Source organism: Canis lupus, chromosome 8 (genome assembly GCF_048164855.1).
Source record: "Canis lupus baileyi chromosome 8, mCanLup2.hap1, whole genome shotgun sequence".
Taxonomy (NCBI): Eukaryota; Metazoa; Chordata; class Mammalia; order Carnivora; family Canidae; genus Canis; species Canis lupus.
The window spans coordinates 14,681,551-14,707,194 of NC_132845.1; the positions used below are offsets into that span (position 1 = coordinate 14,681,551).

A 25,644-nucleotide genomic window follows, 5' to 3' on the forward strand; every position below is an offset into this window, starting at 1 on the left:
CCACTTCCGGCTTGTTGTAATTGCTTTTTAAGTTACTGGGGGTGGGAGTGGGGGGCACGGTTAAGTTTGTAAAGGTCACTGAATACCCATAACAGGCAAGGCCTCAAAACTATATCAAGAGCTATCAGATCTTTTATAAAACCTTTTAAAAATCCTAAACCAGTTTGCATGGATAATTAATAAATAGAAATATCTTTTCTTGCAGTGGGGCACAAGAATTTTATGCTGTTCATAAACCCGGATCCCAGGTGCTGTGAACATGGTAGATATTAAAAAGTGGGCAATTGGCAGGCACACTTGGTTCTCAAGTGTAATTTGGAAAATATAATTTAATCTCTAATGCCCACATGCTTCCACATGATTTAACACTACTTCCTTAGTAAAGTCCTTAGGACAGTGGGAGTTTGAAATGCTTGATTGTTCAGGAACAATCTGAACTTTAGAGAGGTTCACAGGCATAAATGGTGGCCCTCACTTAACCCTAGATGGAGCTGAGGTAAGTAAACTGAAGAATAGAAAATGGAGTCTAATGAATGGGGGCCCAACCCTTTCATTCCATTTACTGACTGTGGGGAATTACTGAGCCTCTCCACCTCCCTATTTCCTTCTGTGTTTAATCTGTCCAATGAAAGGAATGATAGAATTTTAATTAATAGTATACATGTAAAGCACCCAATACTGTGCCTGGCATATTTCATGTGCTTGTAAATATTGATTTTTTTTTTAATTTTTGGAAGATCTAAATTAATGAAAAAATCAACCATGTTCATAGATCGTAAGAGTCAATATTGTTAATATATCAGTTCTCACCAAATTCATTTATACTTTCAACTCAATTTCAGTCAAAAGTCCAGAAAGCTCTTTTGTAGAAATTGACAAGCTGATTCTAAAATGAATATGTAAATGCAAAAAGCCAAGAATAACCAAAGCATTTTTTAAAAATAAGGACAAATTTGGAGAATGTACCTTACCTGATTTCAAAACTTATTATAAAGCTATATAAGGAAGACAGTTTGGTATTCATGAAAAGAGACTTAAAAAATATATATAGACAATGGAACAGAGAATCCAGATATACATATATATGGTCAATTTATGTTTTCTCCTTTTTCTCTTTTGCTTTTTTTTAATATGAAATTAATATTTCACTTATTTGGTAATTGGTTATGTCTTTCTTTTTTCGGTATTGAGGTACTGTTGACACACAATGTTATAATAGTTTCTGGTGTATAATATAATGATTGTATTTCTTGTAAAACTTGTTATTTCTTGAAATACCATACTATCCAGAGGATTAGCACAATGTACTCTATGTATATAAACATATTAATGTTATTTTATTTGCAAGATGTACTCACTAGCAAGACCAGGAACACACACTTATAACATGGCAACAATAACAAGCAAGATTGACTAGATCTAAACTGGTGCTTTCTAATGTGCTCCTGTCATGCTCTCCAGAAATGTTGACCTTAATCTTTGACTCAGCATGTCAGCATTTCCTGTCTTCCTTTAGACTTGACGTCAGTATATTCCTTTGAGCCAATAATATTATTATGTTGACTATTAAGGTTTAATTTTCCTCTCTACGTTATTTTGTCATCTTTGTCAAAAATCAATAGGTGGTACATAGAGATAAAAAGTACAGCATAGGGAAAAGTTGATAATATTGTAATAACATTGTATGCTCTTAAAGATCTTATGGTCTAGAAGACAATTTTTTAATTTTAAGAAAATTAAAAAAAAAGAAAAGCACAAAAAATAACTAAAATACAGCTCCCAAATACAACAAATTTTACATGTCATTTGATTTATTTCCAGTCTTTTTATTATGAGAAATAAAATATTATAAAGTTAACCATCCCTTCCCAAAAGTAACCGTCTGTCATGAATTGGTATAAATCATCATAAGTTGTTTATTTGTGATATTTTCTCACATATGTGTATCCATAATAAATAGAAATAATTTGTGCATATTTTTATTCACAAAGATGGCATTATTTTGTAGTCTTCAATGTTTAACTCACCATTTTGATTCTGAGCTATATCCAAGCAAGTTTGTTTACTTCGGCAGCTTTATGGTAATTTATTAACTAAAGCAAGACACTATGCATTTTCCTACTGAGGGACATTTAAGTAATTTCTATCCTTTGCCTTTACAAAGAAATTCTGCAGTAAACATCCATGAAGCATTCCCTCATACACATATGTAGGAGTTGCTCTAGGGTAAATATCCAAGAGTAGAATTGCTAGATTATAGGCTATTTACATTTTTAGTTTCCATAGGTGCTTCCAAATTACTCTCCAAAGCGGTTGTTCCAAATCATTTATTGAATATATATAGTGTATCTTCTATTTCCCAGGCAGAGATTCAGGCATTGGAGACGCAGCTCTGCCCTTGCAGAGTTTACATTTTAGTGGACAAAGCCAGTCAATGACCATAATAAGTAAATTATAGAGTATGTTAGAAGGTAATCAGTGCTGTGGGGGAAAAAAAATAAGTCAGAGGGGGCACCTGGCTGGCTCAGTCAGTTAAGTGCTAGACTCTTAGTTTTAGCTCAGGTCCTGGGATATCACAACTACCCCCTCACGACCCCCATCCCCCTCACCGACACACAAACACCATGGGCTCTGTGCTCAGTGCAGAGTCTGCTTGAGATTCTCTCCCTTGCCCTCTGACCCTCCCCCACCACAAATAAATAAAATCTTCACAAAAAAAATTAAAAAATAATCAGAGAGCAGAGAATGAGGAATGTTGAGAAGATGCCATTTTAAATAGTGTGGAGATAGACCTCACTGAGAAGTTAACATTTTAGCAAAGACTGAAAAGTTATCTGCGTTAAGTATTCCAGCAGAGGGAACAGCCAATGTAAAGCAGCCCAGTACCTGGTACGTTTAGGTAACCCCAAGGAGGCCAGTGTGTCTGCAGCAGCGTGAGCCCCAGGAAGGAATGGTAGGAAATGAGGCCAGGAACGGGCTGGGTTATGCTGGACCACAACCATAGGCCATTGTAAAGACTTTGGCTTTCATGTAGAGTGAAATGGGAGCCACTGGAGGGTTTTAAACACAGGACTGGCATGATTTGTCTTCTCTTTTGAAAGTGTATCCCTAAAAAAAAGAAAACAAAAACCAGGAATATTCATTGAATCATATATAAAATATAAAACACAACCTTAATGTACAATTGTGAATTCTTAAATACATTTTTTAAAATTCTTAAATACGTTAAGGTAGATATAATGAAATATTATACAGCTATTAAAAATTAGGTTTTAGAAAAAAAAAATAAAAGTGTATCCCTCTGGCTGCAATGTTAAATATATCCCAAAGGGTAAAAAATAAAAGCAAAAGAGTCAAGGACGACTCCTAGATTTCTGTCTGAGTGACCGTAAAGTTGGAATTGCCATCAGCTGAGGTGAAGCCCACTGCAGGATGAGCAGGCTGGCGGGGAGCATCAGTAGTTCTTTGTGAACGTGTGCTTCAGACATCTACTAAGTGCTTCTCAAACTGTCAGAGGCTACGGAATTTGGTTTTGTTTCCATTTCTCTCACAGGCTGATACTTTCATAATACACAACACAAATAAATTACTAGAAAATGAAATAAAGACATTTAAAATATAAACTTCAATTTTGTTCATATGTAACATAGTTATTCCATCAAATTGCTCTGACGTTTTTAAGAACTTTTAATTTCTGTACTTTTGTTGCAGATGGGTAAAAACTTTTGGTGGATTAGTAACAAATATTTCCTGGCTGGCTGTGATCTTAGGGGCCACACTTTAGATAACCGTATATTAGACATTCAAGTAGAAATGTCTAGTAGAATGTTGAATATTCAGATCTCCCTTTAATCACCACCAAAGGGCAGAGTCAATGTCTGTAAATTGAATGGAATTCAAGATCAATTCTGATGCAACAACTATTCATTGAGAATGTACCACATTCTCACTATGCTGGCCTTTTTTTTTTTTTTTTAGATTTTTTTTTGAAATTTTTTTAAATTTATTTATGATAGTCACACAGAGAGAGAAAGAGAGAGAGAGGCAGAGACATAGGCAGAGGGAGAAGCAGGCTCCATGCACCTGGAGCCCGACGTGGGATTCGATCCCGGGTCTCCAGGATCGCGCCCTGGGCCAAAGGCAGGCGCCAAACCGCTGCGCCACCCAGGGATCCCATATGCTGGCCTTTTTATGGCAGTGCTAAGGGGGACAGATTTAGATCTGTGGGCAACCTGGATAGACTAATAATTTGGTGTCCCTTCATACTAATAATATTCGTTAAAAATTTATTCATCATATACCTAATAGAAATATGACAAAACTGATTTCTGTTAACAAACATGCATACTTTTTCTTTACATTTGAAATAATTTATTAACACAATTTTCCAAACTAAACAGCTTATGGAGAACATATTAAACTGTTCAAAATTTAAACATTCAAACTGGCTGAACTCAGAGCTGGAAGCACTGCCTTTTGGTTAAACCTTGTGACTCATACCAAGTGACAAAAATATTCAACCTAGATTTTTAGATCAGAAGCTGTCTACTTGGTGGAGAGGAATCAATTTTCTTCCTCTCTTGGTATGGAAAGCTGGACTAACTGACAACCTATTTATAATTCACTGGTGTGAAGTTTCATGTCTTTGCAGAAATGGCCCTTATGGTAGCAATGTGGTTGCTCTCAATATTTATCTGGCTTGGCTCTGAGGAAAGCATTGTCATCCCAGATTTTGCAGATGTACAACTGAGATATAGAGTGTTTAATAGCTTGCCTGATGTCTCTTATCCAGAAAGTACCAAATTTAGGCTTCCAATACAATTTTCTAACTTTAGAGACAGTATTATTTGAATGATTCCACTTTTAAAAATATTTAAGTGTCCTAATAGTAATAATCATTACACACCTAGAACTGTTATTTCACTGACTCTTGATGCCCATTAATATTGTAGGACTTTCACCACCAAAGACTCTCCCACCACCATCTCTTTCTGGATGCAGAGAATGGAGTTTTTCTGGGTATAAAGAATGGAGTCTCCTCTTTGCTTACAGATAAGACCACTCTGCTACCACATGGCCCCATATTTTTCTCCTCACCTCCTGCATTTGTCCTTCTAGGGACATCAGCTGCCCACAGGCAACTCTGATGAGGGCAGGAGTGGGAGTAGTAATCCTCTTTAGTCCCAGTTAGACTCAAGCTATTCTGTGTAGATGTCATCAGAAATACCCATCTCCTCACTTAAGTGTTGTACAGATTTCAATTTCTTATTGAAGTTTCAGTTCTTTTTTTTCCCCCCTAAAATTGCCACAATTGGTCCTCTCCTCTAAAAAGTAAAGCTTTGTCCCCAGGTCAGTTTTTTCTGTTTTCTCATTTCTGAAGCTGAGTATCCTTCTAGGATGCTCCTCAGTTCCTCATGCAATAGGTTGTGATAGTCTTCTCCAGCACTTTTTGAACATGCTGTATCCCAGCGGTTTAGAGTTCAAACAAGGACTCTTCTTCCCTGCCGCCCTCTCTCCCTCCCAGGCATACAGACACAGGCATAAATGAAGATGCATAATGACTCCTATTCATGGTCCTCAACTCCTAGTTTCTGAGCTCTTTAAAAAAAAAAAAAATCTTAAAAGGGGTGGGAAAGCCATTCACTAAAATAATAATTAGTAAAGAGCCACCTCATATCTAATTTGTCAGATTACCCTTCTATAATTCCAATCTTAAACTTATCAAGATGTCCTTAAATAATCAGAGAAATATACTACAAATTCTTGACTCATTATATTTTCACTCAATTAGTAAAACTTAAACTCATTTTTAAATACCTTCAAATTTTAGGCAGGTTTAATTCAGCATCCCCTGGAATAGCATAAGTGTTCACTAGCCACCAAGGGGATGTTTCATTTCTGATCACTCTCATGAAAGAACAGATGTTCAGCAAATCATTTGTAATTTAAGTTTGTAACATGAAGACATTACTAAACATTTTCCATTTAATTTCTAACTTTCTCAGTATCATGACTTATGACTCATTACTCCAATGGTCATCCCCTTAGGATGTCTCTAAAGAAAAGATGACAAAAAGCCTTGATGTCTCATCCAAGTCACAAGGTTATAATCTTTACTTCCTTAAATCTGACTGCAAAAGATTATGAATTTTTTAAGAAAAGGAAATTCTTTGGAAGAATGCAAAGACACTTTTGTTAGGTAGTTTTTCTAGATATGCTCTAAATAATAGTCAATCAATTAAAGAATTCAACATATATTTTATTAAATACCCATGTCAGATACTGTACTAAACAATAGAGATATGAAAGGAAGAAACACCAACCCCACACTGAAGTCCAGCAGGGGAGACATCCATATAAACAAGTCATTACAACACAGTGTAATACTTGCTATAATGGAAAAACAGAAAAGAGTGATTAATTCTATTGGGGGCCTGGATGGCTTTGCAGGGAAAGTGATATTTGAGTTGGCATTGAAAAATAAATGAGAGTTTACCAGGTAACAAAGATGAAGAAAGGCACTACAGATTGAGTTAGAGATAGAAGTAGAGCTGTGGGATGAACAGATGCACACTTATTAAAGGGCATGGCAGATTGGGAGAGGAGTAGAGAGCTCTGCACAACCAGAGCTCAGCTTTCATCCTGGGACAAGTCCCTGGGCCTATGTAGCAGTATGCCAGGGGCTGTGGAGAACCATGGAACAAGCATGTCCAAGCTGCCTTAGGCTTCTTTGAGTTTATTCAACTTCATGTCAATTTTAGTTAATAATGATTTCAGATACATCTTCCAGTTTTATTGAAATATGATTGACATACAACATTGAATAGGAAAAAAAAAACATTGAATAGGGATTTTATTTATTTATTTATTTATTTATTTATTTATTTATTTATTTATTTATTTTTAAGATTTTATTTATCAGCCAGATGCAGGACTCGATCCTGGAACTCCTCTGGCATCACACCCTGAGCCGAAGGCAGAGGCTCAACCACTGAGCCACTCAGGCGTCTCTATTTTAGACATTTTAAAGGAGAATAGAGCAGCCCTGGTGGCTCAGCGATTTAGCACCGCCTTCAACCCAGGGTGTTATCCTGGAGTCATGGGATCGAGTCTCACATTGAGTCTCACATTGGGCTCCCTGCAGGGAGCCTGCTTCTCCCTCTCCCTGTGTCTCTGCCTCTCTTTCTGTGTGTCTCTCATGAATAAATAAATAAAATCTTTAAAGGATAATAAAAAGAAAAGAAGAGGGCACCTGGGTGTCTCAGTGGTTGAACATCTACCTTTGGCTCAGGGTGTGATCCCAAGGTCCTGGGATCCAGTCGTACATCAGGCTCCCCACAGGGAGCCTGTTTCTCCCTCTGCCTATGTCTCTGCCTCTCTGTCTCTCATGAATAAATAAAGAAAATTTAAAAAAAAATAGAGACTATTACCACTATCTAGGTGAGAAATGAGGCCTTTCTGAGGTAAGGGAGAGGGAGGGAGAATGGCTAAGAAGAGATTAAGTATTTGAGAGATAATTTAGGAAAGGAAAATGACTGGACTTAGTGACCTGTTTACTGTGAGCAGTAGGAGTCAGGGATGACTCTCAGCTTTCTAGTTTTGCAGACCAATGGATAGTGGATACTACTACCTAAGGCAGAAAATAAAGGATGTAAAAAGTTTCCAAAAACTATCTGAAAGACAACGAAATTGACTTTTGCCTCTGCTAGGTTGTAATGCCTGTAGTATGGTAATTATTCATTCAATATCTTCATCTGGCAACTATCAAACACCATGAGCTAGTAAGACATGTATTTGGAAATGTCCAGTAGGTAGTGGAAGTTCAGGTGTTGAATGACATTTATGAGATGTATGAGGCTGAAAATATAGAAATGGAAGTCACTGATGTGCTTTGCAAGATGACTAAAGCCAATAGAACTGAATGTGCCACCAGCAGGCTGCAGAGCAAAAAAAAAAAAAAGAAAGAAAGAAAGAAAAGAAAGAAAAAGAAAAAGACTTAGCACTGAGCCCAGGGAAAACTAACCTTTTAGTGTCAGGAAGTAGAAGAGGCTGGGAAAAGGTTGTCACCATGTCAGAATGGTAAGTTTTGTTTTTTTAACGATTTCTTCAGTAAAATTTATTTGCATTTTACAAGCACAAATCCCTCAGATATTTTAAAGAATAAACACCGCGATCTTTCTACACGCCGTGTAAAGTCATCCTATTGAGGACCACATCTTAAATATGCCATCAATCTGTAAGCCTCTTCTCAACTGGACAGTTTCATTTAAATCGGGCGTAAAAAAATTAATTTGGACCAATGACAGCAGTCAATTGCGTACTTTATCAAGTTCTGCCAGCTTACAAATTAAGTAGTTTTAATTATTATTATTAATTTATTTTTTTACAGGCGAGGGGGATGAGCATCACCTGCAGGGATCCCCATTGGGCTCGTAACCACAGATAAAGCAAATCATGGAGTTACTAAGGGATTTAGTCCTCCTCCCCGGAGACCTCCAGTATGAGTCAAGGTATTAAAAAAAAAAAAAAAAAAAAAAAAAAAAAAAAAGCATGTGGGCAAGAGGAAAATGTAACACATCGGAATTCGGTCGGGTCTGATTGTCTCTCCGTCCCGCCGGCCGCCGGGACCGCCCCCAGGCCGCCGGGGGGGGTGGAGCGGAGCTGCCCGAAGGGGTTGAGGCGCGGCCGTGGAGCCCGGGGGCCACCGAGCCAGCAGCACCCTCCACGCGGGAACCCAAACCGCACACCTCCTGCCGAGCGGGCGAAAACCCAGGATCTCTCGGCGGTTCGAGTTGCGTGACGTCAGCACGACAGCAGCCAATCACAAGTGCGGCCTTGAAGAGGCGGCCGGAGAGTAGACGCCCTATTGGTAGCGGCGTCTTGTCAATCTCAGCAGAGGAGCCGCCTCTTTCCCTTAGCAACGGAGGTTGTCCTAGCAACAGCGTGCCGGGGAGCTGCCGTTTGAGCTCTTCCGAGAGGAGAGTCAGACTTCCCATCTCCAAAACCCCCAAAGGCCTTTTCTCCACGGAACTGCAGAGAGGCTTCTTTTCCCCTCGGCTTAGCAGTGTCAGGTAAGGGGAGGTCCGGATGGGAAAGGAGGCTTGGGAAACCAATATCTTACTCCCTCTTTCAAGGGAGTTTGGGACACTCGCTGGGCCCGCGAGGTACTTGATGCAGTGAAAACTCCAAAACAAAAAACAAAAAACAAACAAACAAACAAACAAAAACAAAAACAAAACAAACAAAAGAACACAAAACTACAAAGCTTTCCCTGATTTTAAAGAACGCCCAGCCTAGCCAGGAGACAGCAGGTAAGGACAGTCTGAAGACTCGCTCACCCTGTCCAGCAGTATGGCTCATCGTCTAGCCCACTGCTGTGCAACGGTGGGAGCTCACAAAGGGGGGAGGGGGGAGGGATGAAAAGGAAAACAGCATGATCTAGGCACAGAGGATCAAAGAAGAAAGATTAGCGTGGGCTGTCGTGGAGAGGTGACTTCAGGACCCTTACAGAAGGGCTGGCGCAGATGAAGAATGGAGATGAGTGGGAGAACGTTAACTCTCCGAAGGTAAGGGCCTTGTCTGATTCCTGGGGACCACCAGTGCCCACCTGGGGCGTGTGCTGCGAGCTGAATGAATCCACCACAATCTTCCAGGCAGCTCTTGAGTTTGAAGCCTTCTGCCTTTGCAGAAGCCTGGCATCATGATTAGAAAGTGTCAGGGAGAACAAGAGGGCTTCAGCCTGAGTGAGATAGTTGGGGAGGCTTCGGAGAGGAGTTGAGCCTTGAGGAGGGAGTAGGATTTAGGTAAGCAGAGAAATGTGTGCATGAGGGATCCCTGGGTGACTCAGCAGTTTGGCACCTGCCTTCGGTCAGGGGCATGACCGTGGAGTCCTGGGATCCAGTCCCGCATCAGGCTCCCTGCATGGAGCCTGCTTCTCTCTCTGCCTATGTCTCTGCATCTCTGTGTGTGTGTCTCTCATGAATAAATAAATAAAATCTTAAAAAAAAAAAAAAAAAAGAAATGTGTGCATGGTGGGGAGCAGGGCAGGAGGGGAAGAACAGGGTTCCCCAGAGAGGGACATGGGGAAGTAGGAGACTGTTTGGAGAATAACAGTAATCCGGTGAGGCTGGACTAGAGCTGGAAGGAAGGGTGCGGTGAGGCCGACTGAAGGATGTTCAAGGTGCTGCTGACACATTTGGGCTCTACCCTGTTTGGCAAAGTTTCATCTGCCAACCACTAGTACAACCTCATAGTGACTTTTTAAATGCAGCGTCCCAGGCTCACCCCAGCCCTGCAAAATCACAGTAGGCCCACAAAATTTGCTTTTCAAATGAACTCCATTTCTACACCACTGGAGGAGAAGGCCACTGTGGACAATTGGGACCCGCATTATATTTTGCAGTGTATGGGGAGGTGACCTGTTCAGATCTGCTTTTGCCCTATGGGCAACCATTCTGGTTGGAACAGAGCCAGGGAGGCAAGTTAAATGAATGTTCATAACCCATTCAGAAGATGGGCAGAGGGGAAACTGGATAGAAAAAAAAATTACCTGTTCATTTTTTACTAACCACTAATTGAAATGTGTGCATTTGGTGACAAACCATAGCAGTAGTAGCAGGGCATGGGACTTTATCAAAAGAAATTATGGCTCTTTTCATATACATTATGGATATTACAGATGTATTATTTATGCTCATCACTTCTTCAAAACCAAGGTAGTAATTAGAACCACTGCTAGGTCTTGTTATTTAATGTATTAATAAATAAGCACATGAATTATTTTATCATGATTTTTAAAAAATAGCTTGATAACTGTCCCCCTTGTAAGTTCATATTTTTACTTGATGTGTGGTCCTCACCAAACTGCCAAAAGGGGTCATGGCACAAAATAGTCAGGAGCTACTGAAATGGGAAGATATGTTGAAGGCCTGGACCAGAGGAGGCTGTGGAGAGGAGGGCATGGAATTCAGAAGAAATTTCAAAGGCAGAAGTGATGGGAGAGCATTGACTTAAATAAGTAAATATCCAATCTTGGGAAGAGGTGGAAGTAGTTTGGAAGGGGAGAAACAAGAGTGGCAAACTAATCAGAAACATCGTAGGAATAGTTACTCTCTGGAGGGTGCATATTATGACCTTGTCAGAAGATGGCTGAAGGACCTGGAGAATCTTGAAGCTTAGTCAGGGTCTTTGTGGAGGTTGACCAAGAAGCAGTTCTTGGAGACACATATGCCAGACTCTCAAGACATTAGTCCTGGATCTTATTCTGAATCTCTTAAAAAAAGGAGGGGGGGGGAGGGGAACATAAGCATGATGAGCTTATAAAAACTTTAAGAAAAGTGGATGCTGACCACCCAGATAAGGTCCGCTAATTGAAGTACTCTGGAGAATACTTTCTAAGGAAGACCCTAGGTGAAGAGAAGGTGCCAGTGCCACGGGTCTTCTCAGAATTAAAAATCTCATGGCTGGGAGTAAGTCACACATACATACATACAGGTAAGAAACGAGAACGCGTAAACAGGTGTGTGTGTTACAGCAGAATAGAGTGAAGAGAGGAAGCTTAATAACTTTAAATCACAGCATTATATCAATTATCATTTGTCATTTATTCCTTCACCTGAATAATAGGTACCTTCCTGAATAATAGAAGCATCACAAAAAGATACAGTCATTGCAGCACCTGGGTGGCTCAATGGTTGAGCATCTGCCTTTGGCTCGGGGCATGATCCTGGGTCCCAGGATCGAGTCCCACATCAGGCTCCCTGCGTGGAGCCCACTTCTCCCTCTGCCTATGTCTCTGCCCCTCTCTCTCATGAATAAATAAATAAAATCTTTTTTTAAAAAAAGATACAGTCATGAACAAGCCTTAAAAGTTAGTATAGAAGCAAGTCATGAGCAGCTCTGAATGCAGTGCTCCTCAGAATCAGTAGCGTGCCATCACAGGTTTTGAACTGTCACACAGAGAACTTACCCACTAATTGCTCCTCTTGTCACTCTAATGCCTTTGCTTTTAACATGGGAGGTAGAGTATGTGTACTTTGGTACACTGGTGGCAAAAAGATATTCTGGAATGGGTGGATTCATTTACAAAGAATGTAAGTGATTTTAATATCAAAGATATTTAGATAGAATACTTACATATTTATCAGTATTATAATTCACAAATTCTGTTTTGAAATTCAATCAGCTATAGGAACTTTGAAAACCAAATGTAATACAAGCTACTGGAGTAGGCTAACCCTTCATGTTAGGGGTAGATGAAGCATCTCTTCTGTTCTTAATAATAAGAGTTGAGAACAGGCAAAATGTGGTGAGCATTTCAGACATCTTAATGAAGTGATGCCTGGGGGTGCCTGGATGGCCCAATCTGACTCTTGATTTTGGCTCAGGTCATGATCTCAGGGAAATCATGGAGCCTGCTTGGGATTCTCTCTCTCCCTCTGCTCCTACCCCCCATCCCCTGGTTTCTCTCTCTTTCTCAAATAAATAAATCTTTAAAAATAATGAAAATAATGTCTGTATTGAAAAATTCTTATGACTTTTTACTAGGAAAAAGATTTGGAAAATATAGCATATTCACTGCATGAAAAATGCAATTGATTTTATGGGAAAAAAATCTTAAGACCATGTGCTGTATTTTTAAAGCAACATCTTTTATTTGGGATTTGCTTTTTAAAAGAAAAGATGCATAAAAAATAAACATTGCATATATGTGTCTATTGAAATTCCATAGAGTATACCATTCATTTGATCTAGATATCTTCAATTGAAAGTAGTTTATTTTATAGACACAAGATTGGTAGGGTATCTATTATTTGAAGTTACTAAAACTATGAAATTTTGCCTGGAACATCAATACAATGTAAAGTAGCTACTCCCAAAGTAATAATTTTATTTTTATTTTTTAAAAGACTTTTATTTATTTATTCATGAGAGACACAGAGACAGGCAGAGACACAGGCAAAGGGAGAAACAGGCACCATGCAGGGAGCCCGACGTGGGACTGGATCCTAGGTCTCCAGGATCACGCCCTGGGCTGAAGGTGGTGCTAAACCACTGAACCACCTAGGCTGCCCGATAATTTTCTTTTTAGCTTAGACTATATTCACCAGGCTGACCTCAGCAAATGAGTTTTTCCATCTGTGATGCCTAGCAGCTTAGATACTGTGCTTTTAATGAAGAATAATTAGGACCTCTAAAAGCCTATAGAACAATCCAGTCTTCATTTTTCCTTGGTCACTAGACAATATTTTAGACACAGGAGTTAATATTATGAAAATAATAAATGGGCTATTCTGGTAAGGAAGCACATGTTTTCCCCCTGAATATGGAAATTGAACCAGATTATCCACAGATCATTTAATAGCAGCCCTTGAAAAGAACTGGGCACATGTGATTATTTTGACTATTTCTTGGGGTGATTGCATTAGATTGATACCTATATATTCAAACTGAATACCAACGCAGCACCTCCTAATCCCTGGAAACTGAATATGTTAACATACATAGCAAACAAGAAATTAAATGTTGCAGATGAAATTAAAATTGTTAATCCACTGACCATAAAATCTTGGTGGGCCCAGCATCACAAGAGTCCTTAAAAAGTAGAAGTGGAAAAAAGAAGAGAAGGTCAGAATATGCTCTGTGAGAAAGATCTTTCCCACTGTTGCTGGGTTGTTTGAAGATGGAAGAAGAGGGCCCACAAGCTAAGAAATACTGGTGGCCTCTTGAGTATGAAAAGGCAAGGAAACAGGTTCTCCCTTAGAACTCTAGAAAGAATAGAACACAGCCTTTTTTAACATCTTGCTGACACCTTGATTTTAGCCCAGTGAGAGGCACATCAGACTCCTGAACTACAGAATTGTTAGGTAATGAATTTGTGTTAAGACACTGTATTTCTGGTAATTTGGTAGGGCAGCAATAGAAAAGGAAAACAGCATGTATACAGGTGATTCCACAGACCTTAAGCAAAATGCCTTTTGTTCAGACTGGAAATGCATAAGCTAAGAATGGCAGAAGGAAAGGGGATACCCAGGAGTGATTAATTCAACATCGCTTTAGCATGGGCACTGTGCCAGTTACAGAGCTTACAGTTCACTTTGCAGTCTAACTTTGCATGCCTTCAATTGAATTTTTGAGTTTCCCTTTTAAATCAGCTCTTCCCCTCAGATCCCCATCTCAATAAATAGCAGCCTCATGCCTTCAATTCTTTAGGTGAAACTTATTGAAGTCATCCTTGGTCCTTTTTCTCTCTCAGACCCTACAAGCAAGTCATCAGCAAATCCTGTTGGCTCATGGCTTACAATATACGCAGAAACCAACCACTTTTTCTATTCCACACTCACCTCCTCCTCAGATTACTGAATGTTTCTCAGTTGGATTCCCTGCTTCAGCTCTTTCCTTGCTGCAATCTTCACTGCACAGCAGCCATAGAGACCTTAAAATGTGAGTCAGATCAAATAAAGTAACTCATCTGGAAACCATCCAACAGTTCTCCCCTCCTTCAGAATAAAAGCCCAAGTCCTTACACATGACCTAGACCCCTTGTGGTATATTATATCCTTGTTTGAAACTATTTTATCCAGAACTCTTAACCTCTCTTCCCTGTGCAAGGATCATAGATTCCTACCCATTGTCGAGGAAGCATGCATTCTTCCTCCATTATCAGGATTGGCTGTGTGACTTGCTTGAGCCAATGGAATGTAAGCAGAAAGGGCAGTACGCCAGTGCCATGGAGAAGATGGAGGAGGCATTACACAGTTCTGGTAGCTCTCTCACTTTTTATCCTGCCACAAAAGTAGGGGCTGCCAAATAGGGGCTGCTCTTTCAGCCTGAGTCCCAGAATAAGACTTGAAAGCAGCGGGCTCACTCACAGTCACAAAACAAGAACATAAGAAGAAATAGACATTTGTCAATGTATATTACTGAGATTTGGAGGGCATTTACTACCCCAGCAGAGCTAATATAGACCCTCAGCACCTCTCTGGCCAATTTCATCTAACCTTCCCTTATTCCCTCTACTCCAGCCATCATGACCTTCCTGTTTTCTTAAATATGCCAAGCATATTCCTGCCCCAGAATTGTCTCTCTCCCCTCTAGAATGTAAGCTCTATTAGTGCAAGGGTTTAGCCTGTTTTGTTCACTGCTGTGTTCCTAACAGCTAGGATATCTTCTAGTGCACTGAAATTGCTCAATAAATATTTGTGGGGATCCCTGGGTGGCGCAGCGGTTTGGCACCTGCCTTTGGCCCAGGGCGTGATCCTGGAGACCTGGGATCGAATCCCACGTCGGGCTCCCGGTGCATGGAGCCTGCTTCTCCCTCTGCCTGTGTCTCTGCCTCTCTCTCTCTCTCTCTGTGTGTGACTATCATAAATAAATAAAAATTAAAAAATAAATAAATAAATATTTGTGGAATGGATAGTGGTGGTGGTGGTAGTGGTGGTATGTGTGTGTATGTGGGTAGGGTGAGTCCAGCTGGTATCCAGAGTGTTTTAAGTATGGAGAGGGGTGAATTTATAAAGAATTTTCTGAAAAGTGGATGAGGTTCAAGATTTGAAATTATACTGAGGCTGAGAAGAGAGTTGGAGGATTCCTGACAGACTGAAAAGTTGGCTCAGAGCCGTTTGTTGCAAGAAATTTAAAAAGTAGGAATTCCCAAGTTGTCAGAATCATAAAATTCTGATTAAATCATAAAATTTACCTTTCTAGGTAAAGACAATGATTTTAATTTCATTTGTAATGAAACACAGTAAACAGTTTCCCCTGAAAGCAAAGGCAGAACCTTGTACAAAGATTAAAAGTATTGGCATTGAGGCCAGACTGGCTGGGCTCACACCCTTGACTCTACCGCTCACACTTTGTGTATCCCCTTGAGCAAGTTTCCTGGCCTCTGTTTTCACATTATAAAGTGAGCATGAGGATGACAGTATTCATAAAATGCTTATCTAAAAGGGTGGCTCAAATTAAATAAAAATATATGTGAAGTACTTATATGACTGTGCCTGGCACATAGTAAACACAAACATGAGCAATCATTATTCTCTTTTGAAAAAAAATACATGTGAAAAATCTGAAGTAAAAAATGTATGTCACAAACGCACCCTCCCACTTTGGTCCAGATTTAGTAATCAAGGGACAAGGCATAAAATGAAAGTCAGGATATTCTGACTGGACTAAGAAATAATTTTCAACCTGTACTGGTTATTAAAATGAGGCAACAAGGTGCACCTGGGTGGTGAAGTCGGTTGAGTGACTGACTCTAGATTTGGGTTCAGGTCCTGGTCTCAGGGTCGTGAGATCAAGCCCTGTGTTGGGCTCTGCATTCAGAGCAGTCTGCTTGAGATTCTTTCTCCCTCTCCCTCTGCCTCTACTGTCATGCTCTCTCTTTCTCTCTCTCTCTCTCTCAACAAACAAATCTTTTGTTTTTAAGATTTTTTAATTTATTCATGAGAGACACAGAGAGGCAGAGACATAGGCAAAGGGAGAAGCAGACTCCCTACAGGGAACCTGATGCTGGACTCCATCCCAGGATCCCAGGATCGTGACCTGAGCCAAAGGCAGACACTCAACCACTGAGCCACCCAGATGACCCAAATAAATAAATCTTAAAAAAAAAAAAAAAAAAAAAGCAGCCAGTCTGACTGATATGATTGAGTTGAGGAAGATACAACTTTATTTCAGTAAGTCATTACAACCATCTTGTGAAGCAGGTTTTTTTATTATCAGCCCCCCCCCCCTTAAACATGAATAACAGAGACTCAAAGATACATAATTTGCCAAGGATCACTCAGTTGGTCAAAGGCAGAGTCTGTTTTTCAACCTTGCTGCTCAGACTCCTGAAATCACACTCCTAACCATCTGACAAGATGAGGCATAGACCACTGGAATGACAAGGATTTCATGTGATAGCAGATGACCTCACTCAAAACTGTTGAGTGATTTCACAGAAAACTTTGGAGGCACTCTCTGACAGCACAAGTAAGGACACCAGGGTTACACGGACACAGGTTAGGACCTAAGTACTATTGAAATCATGTTAATTTTTAAAATTATGTACATATATGTACATTATGGGCCTGTGTCTACCAGTGGACTTGCAGCCTGTCTTTGTTGCTAGGGCACCCGCTGGGGAGCTGGCCACAGGGCAGCAGGCAACAGCTCCCTGGGATGGGACAGCAGCAAGAGGTGGTGGAAGCAGCATCCTCTCTCATGCTCCATGGTGGCACCTATGGCTGAACCCTTGAAGGGTTGGCAGGTCACTTTTGTGTGCTTCAGCTGGATGGCTCCACCAGAATGGCAAGATCTTTTTTTTTTTTTTAAGATTTTATCCATTTATTCATGAGAGACACACAGAGAGAGGCAGAGACATAGAGGCAGAAGCAGGCTCCTCACTGAGCAGGGAGCCCGATGCGGGACTTGATCCCAAGACCCTGGCTCACGCCCTGAGCCAAAGGCAGACTCTCAACCACCCAGGTGCCCCCAGAATGGCAAGATCTTCTCAGTAAGATTGTTATTGCAATAAACCTTTGGTCACAGAACACCCATTCTGTGAAGACACATGTCGATTTAACCAAAGGCAAAGCTTAGAAAACATATTCTTATGTTTTATCAAATGATAATGCTTATTATTAGAAAGTGTAAAGCAGAATGTACTCATGATGTTGTCTCTTTACGCAGCCTAACTCAGAGCCATGGCTCCAAAATCTCAAAAACAAAAGAGCTCAGGTGACCGAAAAAATTCCAAACGGAGCAAACCTAAACCAATATTACCTGGTAGGATTGTTTTTTCATCGATGGGATTTTTATGGGTCTAGCATCTGTATATACATTAGCAACCAAAATGACTAAGGTTTTATATATCACGCAATGAAATAGTTTTGTTGTCAAAAAGTCAACCACATACAGGATTTAAAGTATGGAGGTTTATTCTTATTTTTAATTCATTTCATTATAATACCTGTTAAATGTCATAGAATGAATGCCATAGAGAAAATATCGCTAAGAGATCATTCTATGAAACAAAGATAATTATTCAAATTCTATTTAATCACTCATAAAATAGTTTGTCTTCATTGTGTATTTATGTTTATGTTTTGTGCTTTGAGGCTTTAGTAAAAGACTGTAAAAACTACAACATTTTTTGCTTCAAAAATGTAAATTTGACACCATTTAATTGTATTCTAGAGAGTGAAGAAGCAGAAACTCTAAATATGGAGAGCATGGGTAAGTGGAAATATAATTGGGAATTTATGTCCCCAGTTTTACATTTTGATAAGCAATAAGCAAACAACAATACAAATTGAAGCAATTGATCAAGATGCACATGGGCTAAAATTACATTATGTCATTTGGATATAAAGTGAAAAATTTTAAAGAAAGAATAAAGAGTAAGAGTGGAAGAGAGAATTTCAAGCTGAGAAACAGACTTGAGCAGAGCAGCCTCTCACAAATCAAACATGGTATGGTTACTGAAGAGACTATAAAGTGTTGTGAGTCTGCAAGTTATTACTTTCATTAGAATGATATTTTTAAGACTCCGGCTCATGGGCAATATTTATCTTTACCTCATGGCAAGATCCCACTATTTCAAGTAAAGAGGCTAATTTTTAAGAAAATAAACTAGAACTTAAACAACCAAATTAATGTTGCTCCTACTTTTAGAGGCTAAATAATCTTACTCCAATAGCACCTTTTGTTTTGGTTGTTCAAACTTTCCTCATAGATTTAACTTAGGTGTGTACTTCGTGTTTACAGACAGAGAGGAAACAATGAGGGTTGGGGAGGAGGAAGGTCTAAAAGCCTTGTAGTTGGTTGTAAGGGCTTTGACTTTTAGTCATGTAGGATGGGAGCTACTCGAGTGGTATTTAAACAGATGGAATCTGACTTTTTAAAGTGTCACCCTGGCTATCCAGCAGAGAACTTCAGGGACAGAAGCAGAGATCAGTCAGAAAGCTATTTCAGGAACCCAGGAAAGAGAAGGTGGTGGGTTGGGCCAGGGTGGTAGAAGGGGGGGGGTGGAGGTCGGGAGATGGTAGGAGGATGCCAGCTGACAGTAAATGGCACAGGAACAGGGCACACTGCCCAATAAATAATTTATCGAATCAATGAATGCACCGCCCAGAAATTTGGAAGTTGTCTTTGACAACTTTCTCCCCCTCAACACCTCCCCATCCACATCTAAACCATTCCACCTCTAAAATATATCCCATCCACTTCACATTATCTCCACATCTATAAGCTTAGTCCAGACCTCCACATCTCTCATGTAGATTGGTTCCTTAACCCCTACCTGGTATCACTGATTCTACTCACTCTTTTTCAATCCATTCTGCACACCACTTGGTAATGTGTCTTTCCTGCCTAAACTCTCCCATTGTTTTACTTTTCATTATAGCAGACCTGGATCTGCCTTTCTTTCTCTCTCTCTCCTCTCTCCTCTCCTCTCCTCTTCCCCTCCCCACCACTGTCCTACCCTAACCTAGAGCCCACCATCCTTGCTTAGCACAGAGCATACCAAATTTATTCGTGCCTTGGGGCCTTTGCTCTTGCTACTCCTGATACCTGGATAGATTTCTATACAATATCTCCTTTTCACTAATCAGATCTAGACTCCAATCCCACCTCTGCACAAGGACTTCCTTGACCTCTCTTTCACCTAGTACCATTTTATTACCTTCATAGTACTTATCCTAATTTAAAAATTAAAGTACAGCCAATTCTTCTTTTTCTTGGAAGTTCTATGCAGTAGCTGTGAACACTGAATTAGCAAATACTGAGCTATCACTCCTAGGGTAAATATAGAGTTAGATTCCTATGAGCCTCTCTGGTCACATTTTCATTAGCCAATCAATACATAAACTTGTTTTATGTGCATTTCTGTTTAAAGACACCTTATTTAATATATATTGTTGATTCATAACATTGACTCACAGCCAACACACTACAACTCATGTCATGTCTGAACAATGCTTATCTAATATCCGTGTTTTCTCCATAAGGTTCATCCCAGCCTTCTTGCATTTAGGAATGCTACAAAGAACTTCAGCACTATGCTTGGAGGCCATTTAACTGGAAAAATCACCAGAAAGAAAAATACAAAAATGTGGAATATTTGGCACTACATAGACAGTGAAAAGGACACTTGTTTACAGTTTTAGGGCTGATAAAAGATGGGAATGTGGATGTTGGGCAGCTCAAACGTTTTGCCACCATAAGCATGGCCACTAGTGATGGTAAAAGCACCATGACTACACGTTGGGGTTACAAATACATTTTGTTTTGTTTTATTTTATTTAAATATGGAACACTTTACGAATTTGTGTGTCATCCTTGCACAGGGACCACACTAATCTTCTCTATATCATTCCAATCTTTATATATGTGCTGCCAAAGCAAGCATGGGGTTACAGATAAGTTTTAGCAAGTGAATCTGCAATACAAAATCCACGAATAATGAAGATTGACTGTATTTATTTCTTTATGCATTTATAATCTGTTTTCACACACACCTGGCTGGCCCTTGTGCACACTCTCTCTCAAACACACACATGCACATATGCACACATGTACTCTGGGGAAACAGAAACTCTCTTGTTCACCACTGTACCCCAATGCCTAGAACAGATCTTGATACATAATAAGCACTCAGCAAATATTTGATTGATTTGTTGAATAAATGAATGAATAAATGGCTTTCCCTATTCTTATCTAACAGACCACCATCACTCCCACTCTTCTTAGTTCTAAGTTCTACCTTTCACCCTGTTTTCTCCTAAATAGCACTTGTCATGATTTGTACTTCTGTATTTCTGAGTGTATCTGTTTAACGTCTTCCTCTCCCTCTAGATAGTCTAACTAGTACCAACACTATGCTTTTCACATAGTAGTTGCTCAATAAATATTTCTTGACTGAATGTGTTGACTGGTAAGAAAATCCATGAACTTGAGAATGGGGCATGATGGAGATGTTTCAGCAGAAAATAAATGGGATAAAAAATAGATGTCTATATAAGGAGAAAAAAACAAAACCTTTGTATGTTGTAGTAAGACTTGAAGGTAGGTGTTGATTTATTTTATACTATAGCATCTCTCTTCTACCCCCAGGCCTTCCAGGGCAATGTTAGGACCCCTCTGACTTCCTTGCCATGGGGTCCTGACTTTGTCAACCATCACTCAGGACTTGTGGCTCATGCCCCAGGGAACTAGGATTCCCTTTCCTTCTAAAAACATAGGGATCAATGAACTAATGAAAAAACTGTTGCCTAAGGTTCCAAAAGGCAATGTCTAGAGGTGTCTAGAAAATAAATGTAATTTTTACATGTAGCTAATATTTATGGAGCAATACCTTTGTGCCAGGCACACTCTTCTCATTTGTTTGTCTCTACGAAGTAGGCATTATCATGGCCATTACAGAGGTGGAGATGCTGTGACTCCCAGAAGTTAAATAATTTATCCAAAGTATAAGTCATGCTTTAATACCGGTTAGAGTATCAGTAGTGTATTGTCTATTGCTGCAAATTACCACAAACCTAGTGGCTTAAAACACTTAAAACTTAAATGGCTAATTGTCTTACTATTTTGGAAACCAGGAGTCTGATATTACTTTCACTGGATCAAAGTCAAGATATTAACAGGGCTGGTTCCTTCTGGAGGCTTTGAGGAGAAGATCCACGCCTTTACCTTTTTCAGCCAAAGGCTCTCTGCATTCATGGACTCTTGGTGCTTTCCTCTATTTTCAAGGCCAGAAATGTAGTATTTTCTAATCTTTCTCTCTTTGACCTCTGCCTCTTTGTCACATCTCCTTCCTTGACTTCGGCCCTCCTGCCTCCATCTTACAAGGACATTTATGGTTACCTTGGGCCCTCCTCAGGGGTCCAATGATCTCCCCCATCTCATGTTCCTTACCTTATCACATCTGGTAGTCCCTTTTGTTATATAAGGTAACTTATTTACAGGTTTCAGGGAATAGGACATGGACACCTATGAGGCGACTCTATTCTGTTTACCACCAGTGATTAATAGCACAGGTTTGGGAATTATACAGACTTGGCTCAATTCCTAATTCCACCATTTAATAACTGTGCGGTCACAAATCACTTCACCTTTCTGAGCCTCTACTTCCTTGTCTGAAAAACAAGGTAGTAAGACCTGCCTCATGAGATTCTTAGAAGTTAAATTAGGTAGTACACACACACTTCTTTACGTGGGCCGTCACAAAGATGGTTCACACTGTTACTATTTTATTTTATTTTTTTACTATTTTATTTTTTAAAGATTTTATTTATTTATTCATGAGAGATGCATAGATGTAGGCAGAGGGAGAAGCAGGTTCCCAGTGGGGAGCCCAATGTGGGACTTCACTCCAGGATCCCAGGATCATGCCCTGAGCTGAAAACAGACGTTTAACCACTGAGCCACCCAGGTGCCCCTGTTGTTACTATTTTAAAAAGATACTATTAAAAAAAAAAAAAAAGATACTATAAAGACATAGACCAATAAATGAGAATGACAAATCCCAAAGTAGGCTAACATATATATGGTCAATGGATTTTCAAAAATGTACAAATGCAGTTGAGTGGAGAAAAAACAGTCTTTTCAACAAATGATGTTGGAATAATTGTATATCTATATGCAAAAAAAAAAGAACTTCAGTCCATATTTCACATCATATGCAAAAATTCACTCAAAATAGATCATAGACATTAATATAAAACCAAATATTATAAAACTTCTAGAAGAAAACATAGGAGAAAAATCTTTGTGACCATGGATTAGGCAAAGATATCCTAGATATAACACTCAAAGTCATAAATCTTAAGAAATCTTTGCCTTATCGATCTTTTCTTTTATGGATTATCAGTCAGAAATGTAAAGGAATGAACCATTGCTACATGCAACAACACGAATGAATCTCAAATCATTTTGCTGAGTAAAAGATAAATAAACATGCTGTGTAATTGCATTTGTAAATATTCCATGAACAGTGAACTAAGCCATAAGTAATAGAAAGCAGATCAGTGGTTGCCTAGGGGCGAGGGAGGGATGCAGGGAGGAAGGGACAAGAGGAAACAAGGGATTATGGATGTGTTCTTTATCTTGTTTGTGGTGATGGCTTCATGGGTGTATGCATATTATTTATCAAATTGTACACTTTAAATATATCCAGTTTATTATTTGTCAATTATATCTTAATAAACTGCTTTTCAAAAAGTAAATAGCAGGGCAGCCTGGGTGGCTCAGCGGTTTAGCGCCGCCTTTGGCCCAGGGCGTGATCCTAGAGAGCAGGGATCAAGTCCCATGTCAGGCTCCCTGCTTGTAGCCTTCTTCTGTCTCTGCCTCTCTCTCTCTCTCTCTCTCCTCATTAATAAATAAAATGTTAAAAAAAAAGTGAATAGCAACCAAAATATTAAATAAATAAACAGATGAAATACATGAGAGTTATTTAAATTAGCTCTGTTTCAAAATGCAGGGCAATTGAGGTATAAGCTAAGGTTTGTAGGGCATAGGCCTCTTCCTTGTACACACACAGTAAGATTCTGAGGAGTAAGTTACTTAGAGCTTAAGTCTGTCTGTGGCTCCTGCTCTATCAACTACTAAGTCAGTAACTGCCACTCACTGTATCTTGTGGGATGTAATCTGTCACTTCCCCCACCATGTGTGAGGAAGGAACAGGACCCTCTCCTGTGCTCTGCTGTGTCCACGCATTAGAAAGAAAGTACAGCATGGTAGTAAGAATGCAGGGACCTTAGTTTGGATCCCAGCTCCCCCATTTTCAACTCCCAGGGAGGGAAAAATGGCAGTTTGTCTCTAATTTATGAACAACTTGTATTCCAAATGTTTATTATGCCAACTGATTGCAATTTGGAATACATCTCCACATATAATCATAATGTGTTATGCACATAGTCATTCCCCTCCCCTCCAAATTACCTGATAGTTGTGTCATAGAGCCACTAGGGTGGGGGAGTAAATATTTCTTTTTTGGAGGGGGGATAAATCTTTCTATAGGAAAATAAGCCCTAAATTCCACTTTAAGAGGCCACATGCACTTCTCCCCTTGCTGGCACATCTGTTGAGCAGTAGGAGAAAAGATGTCAGGATGTCCAGGCATATAGGGTCTGGAAAAGATGGGAGTGGGCTCTGGGACCCTGGAAGGGAGACTTGGGGGAGGGAGTTTTGGGGATAGATGCAGAGCTGAGACTGGGACCATGGAAACTGATGATAATGAAAAAGGATAAGAAAATGAGAAGACATCTTGAGAGAGGGAAAATAGGGCACTCTATTAATAGAGGCTCTCTTGAAAGGTAGTATTACCGATAATTGTTGTTTTCTTCTTTTTACCTTTTTGACATTTTCTGTAATGGATATACTTACTTTAAAAATAAGAACAATTATTCTAAAGTCTTCTAAAATCTAACCAAGACAATTATTTAAAGCAAACAAATTTATGTTTCTTCTTACTATTTTAAGCAGTTATATTTAATGTCCAAATTCTACTTTGCCTTCCCCAGGTCATCCAGAAATTTACCCTTTGGTGTTAACTACCCAGACCCAGGAAATATTTAACTGCCGAATAGATGAAGATGTCACAGATGAGCAACCTTATAAGCTTATCAAAAAAGAAGATATTTTTGCAGACTTTCAAAACAGAGCTGCAGTATCTGATTTCTATCCAGTCAGAAAAGTTATCCAAGTAAGTGCAACACCCTTCTTTATTTTTCAGTTCTACCTCAGGAAGTTTCTAGTACATAATAACAAAAGGTAGAGAGATTATTGAATTCAAACCTGTGCCATTCCCCTCTCCCCATCACATTGGACAAATGCTAGCTTGCCCATGCCTCCTTTGGAATTCTGCTTGATGATCCTTTGTGAAAAGCAAACACCTATCAATGACTGATTCTTACTTCACACCCAGAAAAGCTCATCCTTGCCCAATTTCAACTAGAATAGGAATGTACTTTTATTTTTCCATACTGCTTTAATTTTTTTAATTCATAATTTTGGTCCTGATTCGCCTCCAAATATGCTATAGAGCACCGACACCAAATAAAAGGAATGCTTCTTTTTTCCCATTAGAAATAAAATTGTATGGTAAATTTCCCTGGACCTACTGAGCTTTAAGAGCTATATTATGTTAATAAAATAATTTTACAACTTGGGATTATGAGCCATAGATAAGCACTATGGCTACCCTTTTATGATTGATTAAAAATATATCAATTTTGTGTCTGAGTAAACTGAAGGAAAGCTGACCTTCCCTTTTGATTATACTCCTATAGGAATATCCTGGAGATGAGCTTCTGGTTGTTTATGACAAAGACTTCAGATATGGACTTAACTTTTATCTTATTGGAACTGAAGAGGGCAAAGAAAATTATTTAAATGTAAGCATACCCCAATTCCTTGCATTTTGTTGGTTGTCTGAAGGAAGAAATACCTCCAGGGGAGACCTATGCATTATGGTTATGATTATTCTTGTTCAGCTCTCTTTCCCTGGGGCCTAGACCAGGTTCTGGCATTTAAAGTAGGTAAACAGTAAATGTGGGATGAGCTAAGTCAAACATCTCAGAGTAGCAGGTACTTACTCACTTATTTGCCCTTCACTGAACCTATGAGAACAGAAACGGTAAATCTGGAGTAACATTGCTG

The 25,644-nt window shown here is 39.4% G+C and overlaps 2 protein-coding genes and 1 non-coding gene across 16 annotated transcripts in view; 1 reads left to right on the forward strand and 2 right to left on the reverse strand.

The window, feature by feature from the left end:
* Window positions 1–14,671, reverse strand: part of MCOLN3 (mucolipin TRP cation channel 3) — a 44,814-nt gene extending 30,143 nt beyond the window's left edge. Inside the window, exons 1-3 of one of the 7 annotated variants that reach the window (XM_072834322.1) lie at window positions 14,627–14,671; window positions 14,343–14,434; window positions 2,887–3,108 (exon numbers count right to left, since the gene is read on the reverse strand). In XM_072834322.1, coding sequence (XP_072690423.1) covers window positions 2,887–3,079 — 193 coding nt within the window. In that variant the 5' untranslated portion in view covers window positions 3,080–3,108; window positions 14,343–14,434; window positions 14,627–14,671. Of the gene's footprint in view, window positions 1–2,886; window positions 3,109–8,023; window positions 8,377–8,747; window positions 9,317–9,338; window positions 9,357–14,342; window positions 14,435–14,626 lie in introns of those variants that run through there. The other 6 variants (XM_072834315.1, XM_072834310.1, XM_072834314.1 and 3 more) reach the window with 6 other exon arrangements.
* The window catches only part of DNAI3 (dynein axonemal intermediate chain 3), an 80,038-nt gene continuing 63,294 nt past the window's right edge, over window positions 8,901–25,644 (forward strand). For 3 of the 8 annotated variants that reach the window (XM_072834306.1, XM_072834309.1, XM_072834305.1), the window contains exons 1-5: window positions 8,901–9,071; window positions 17,674–17,769; window positions 18,181–18,219; window positions 24,507–24,688; window positions 25,275–25,379. In XM_072834306.1, coding sequence (XP_072690407.1) covers window positions 17,688–17,769; window positions 18,181–18,219; window positions 24,507–24,688; window positions 25,275–25,379 — 408 coding nt within the window. In that variant the 5' untranslated portion in view covers window positions 8,901–9,071; window positions 17,674–17,687. Of the gene's footprint in view, window positions 9,072–9,422; window positions 9,567–14,254; window positions 14,443–17,673; window positions 17,770–18,180; window positions 18,220–24,506; window positions 24,689–25,274; window positions 25,380–25,644 lie in introns of those variants that run through there. The other 5 variants (XM_072834302.1, XM_072834303.1, XM_072834307.1 and 2 more) reach the window with 5 other exon arrangements.
* Window positions 20,289–20,391, reverse strand: LOC140639213 (U6 spliceosomal RNA). Its single transcript, XR_012036004.1, has one exon. It is a non-coding gene; the product is annotated as a U6 spliceosomal RNA (small nuclear RNA).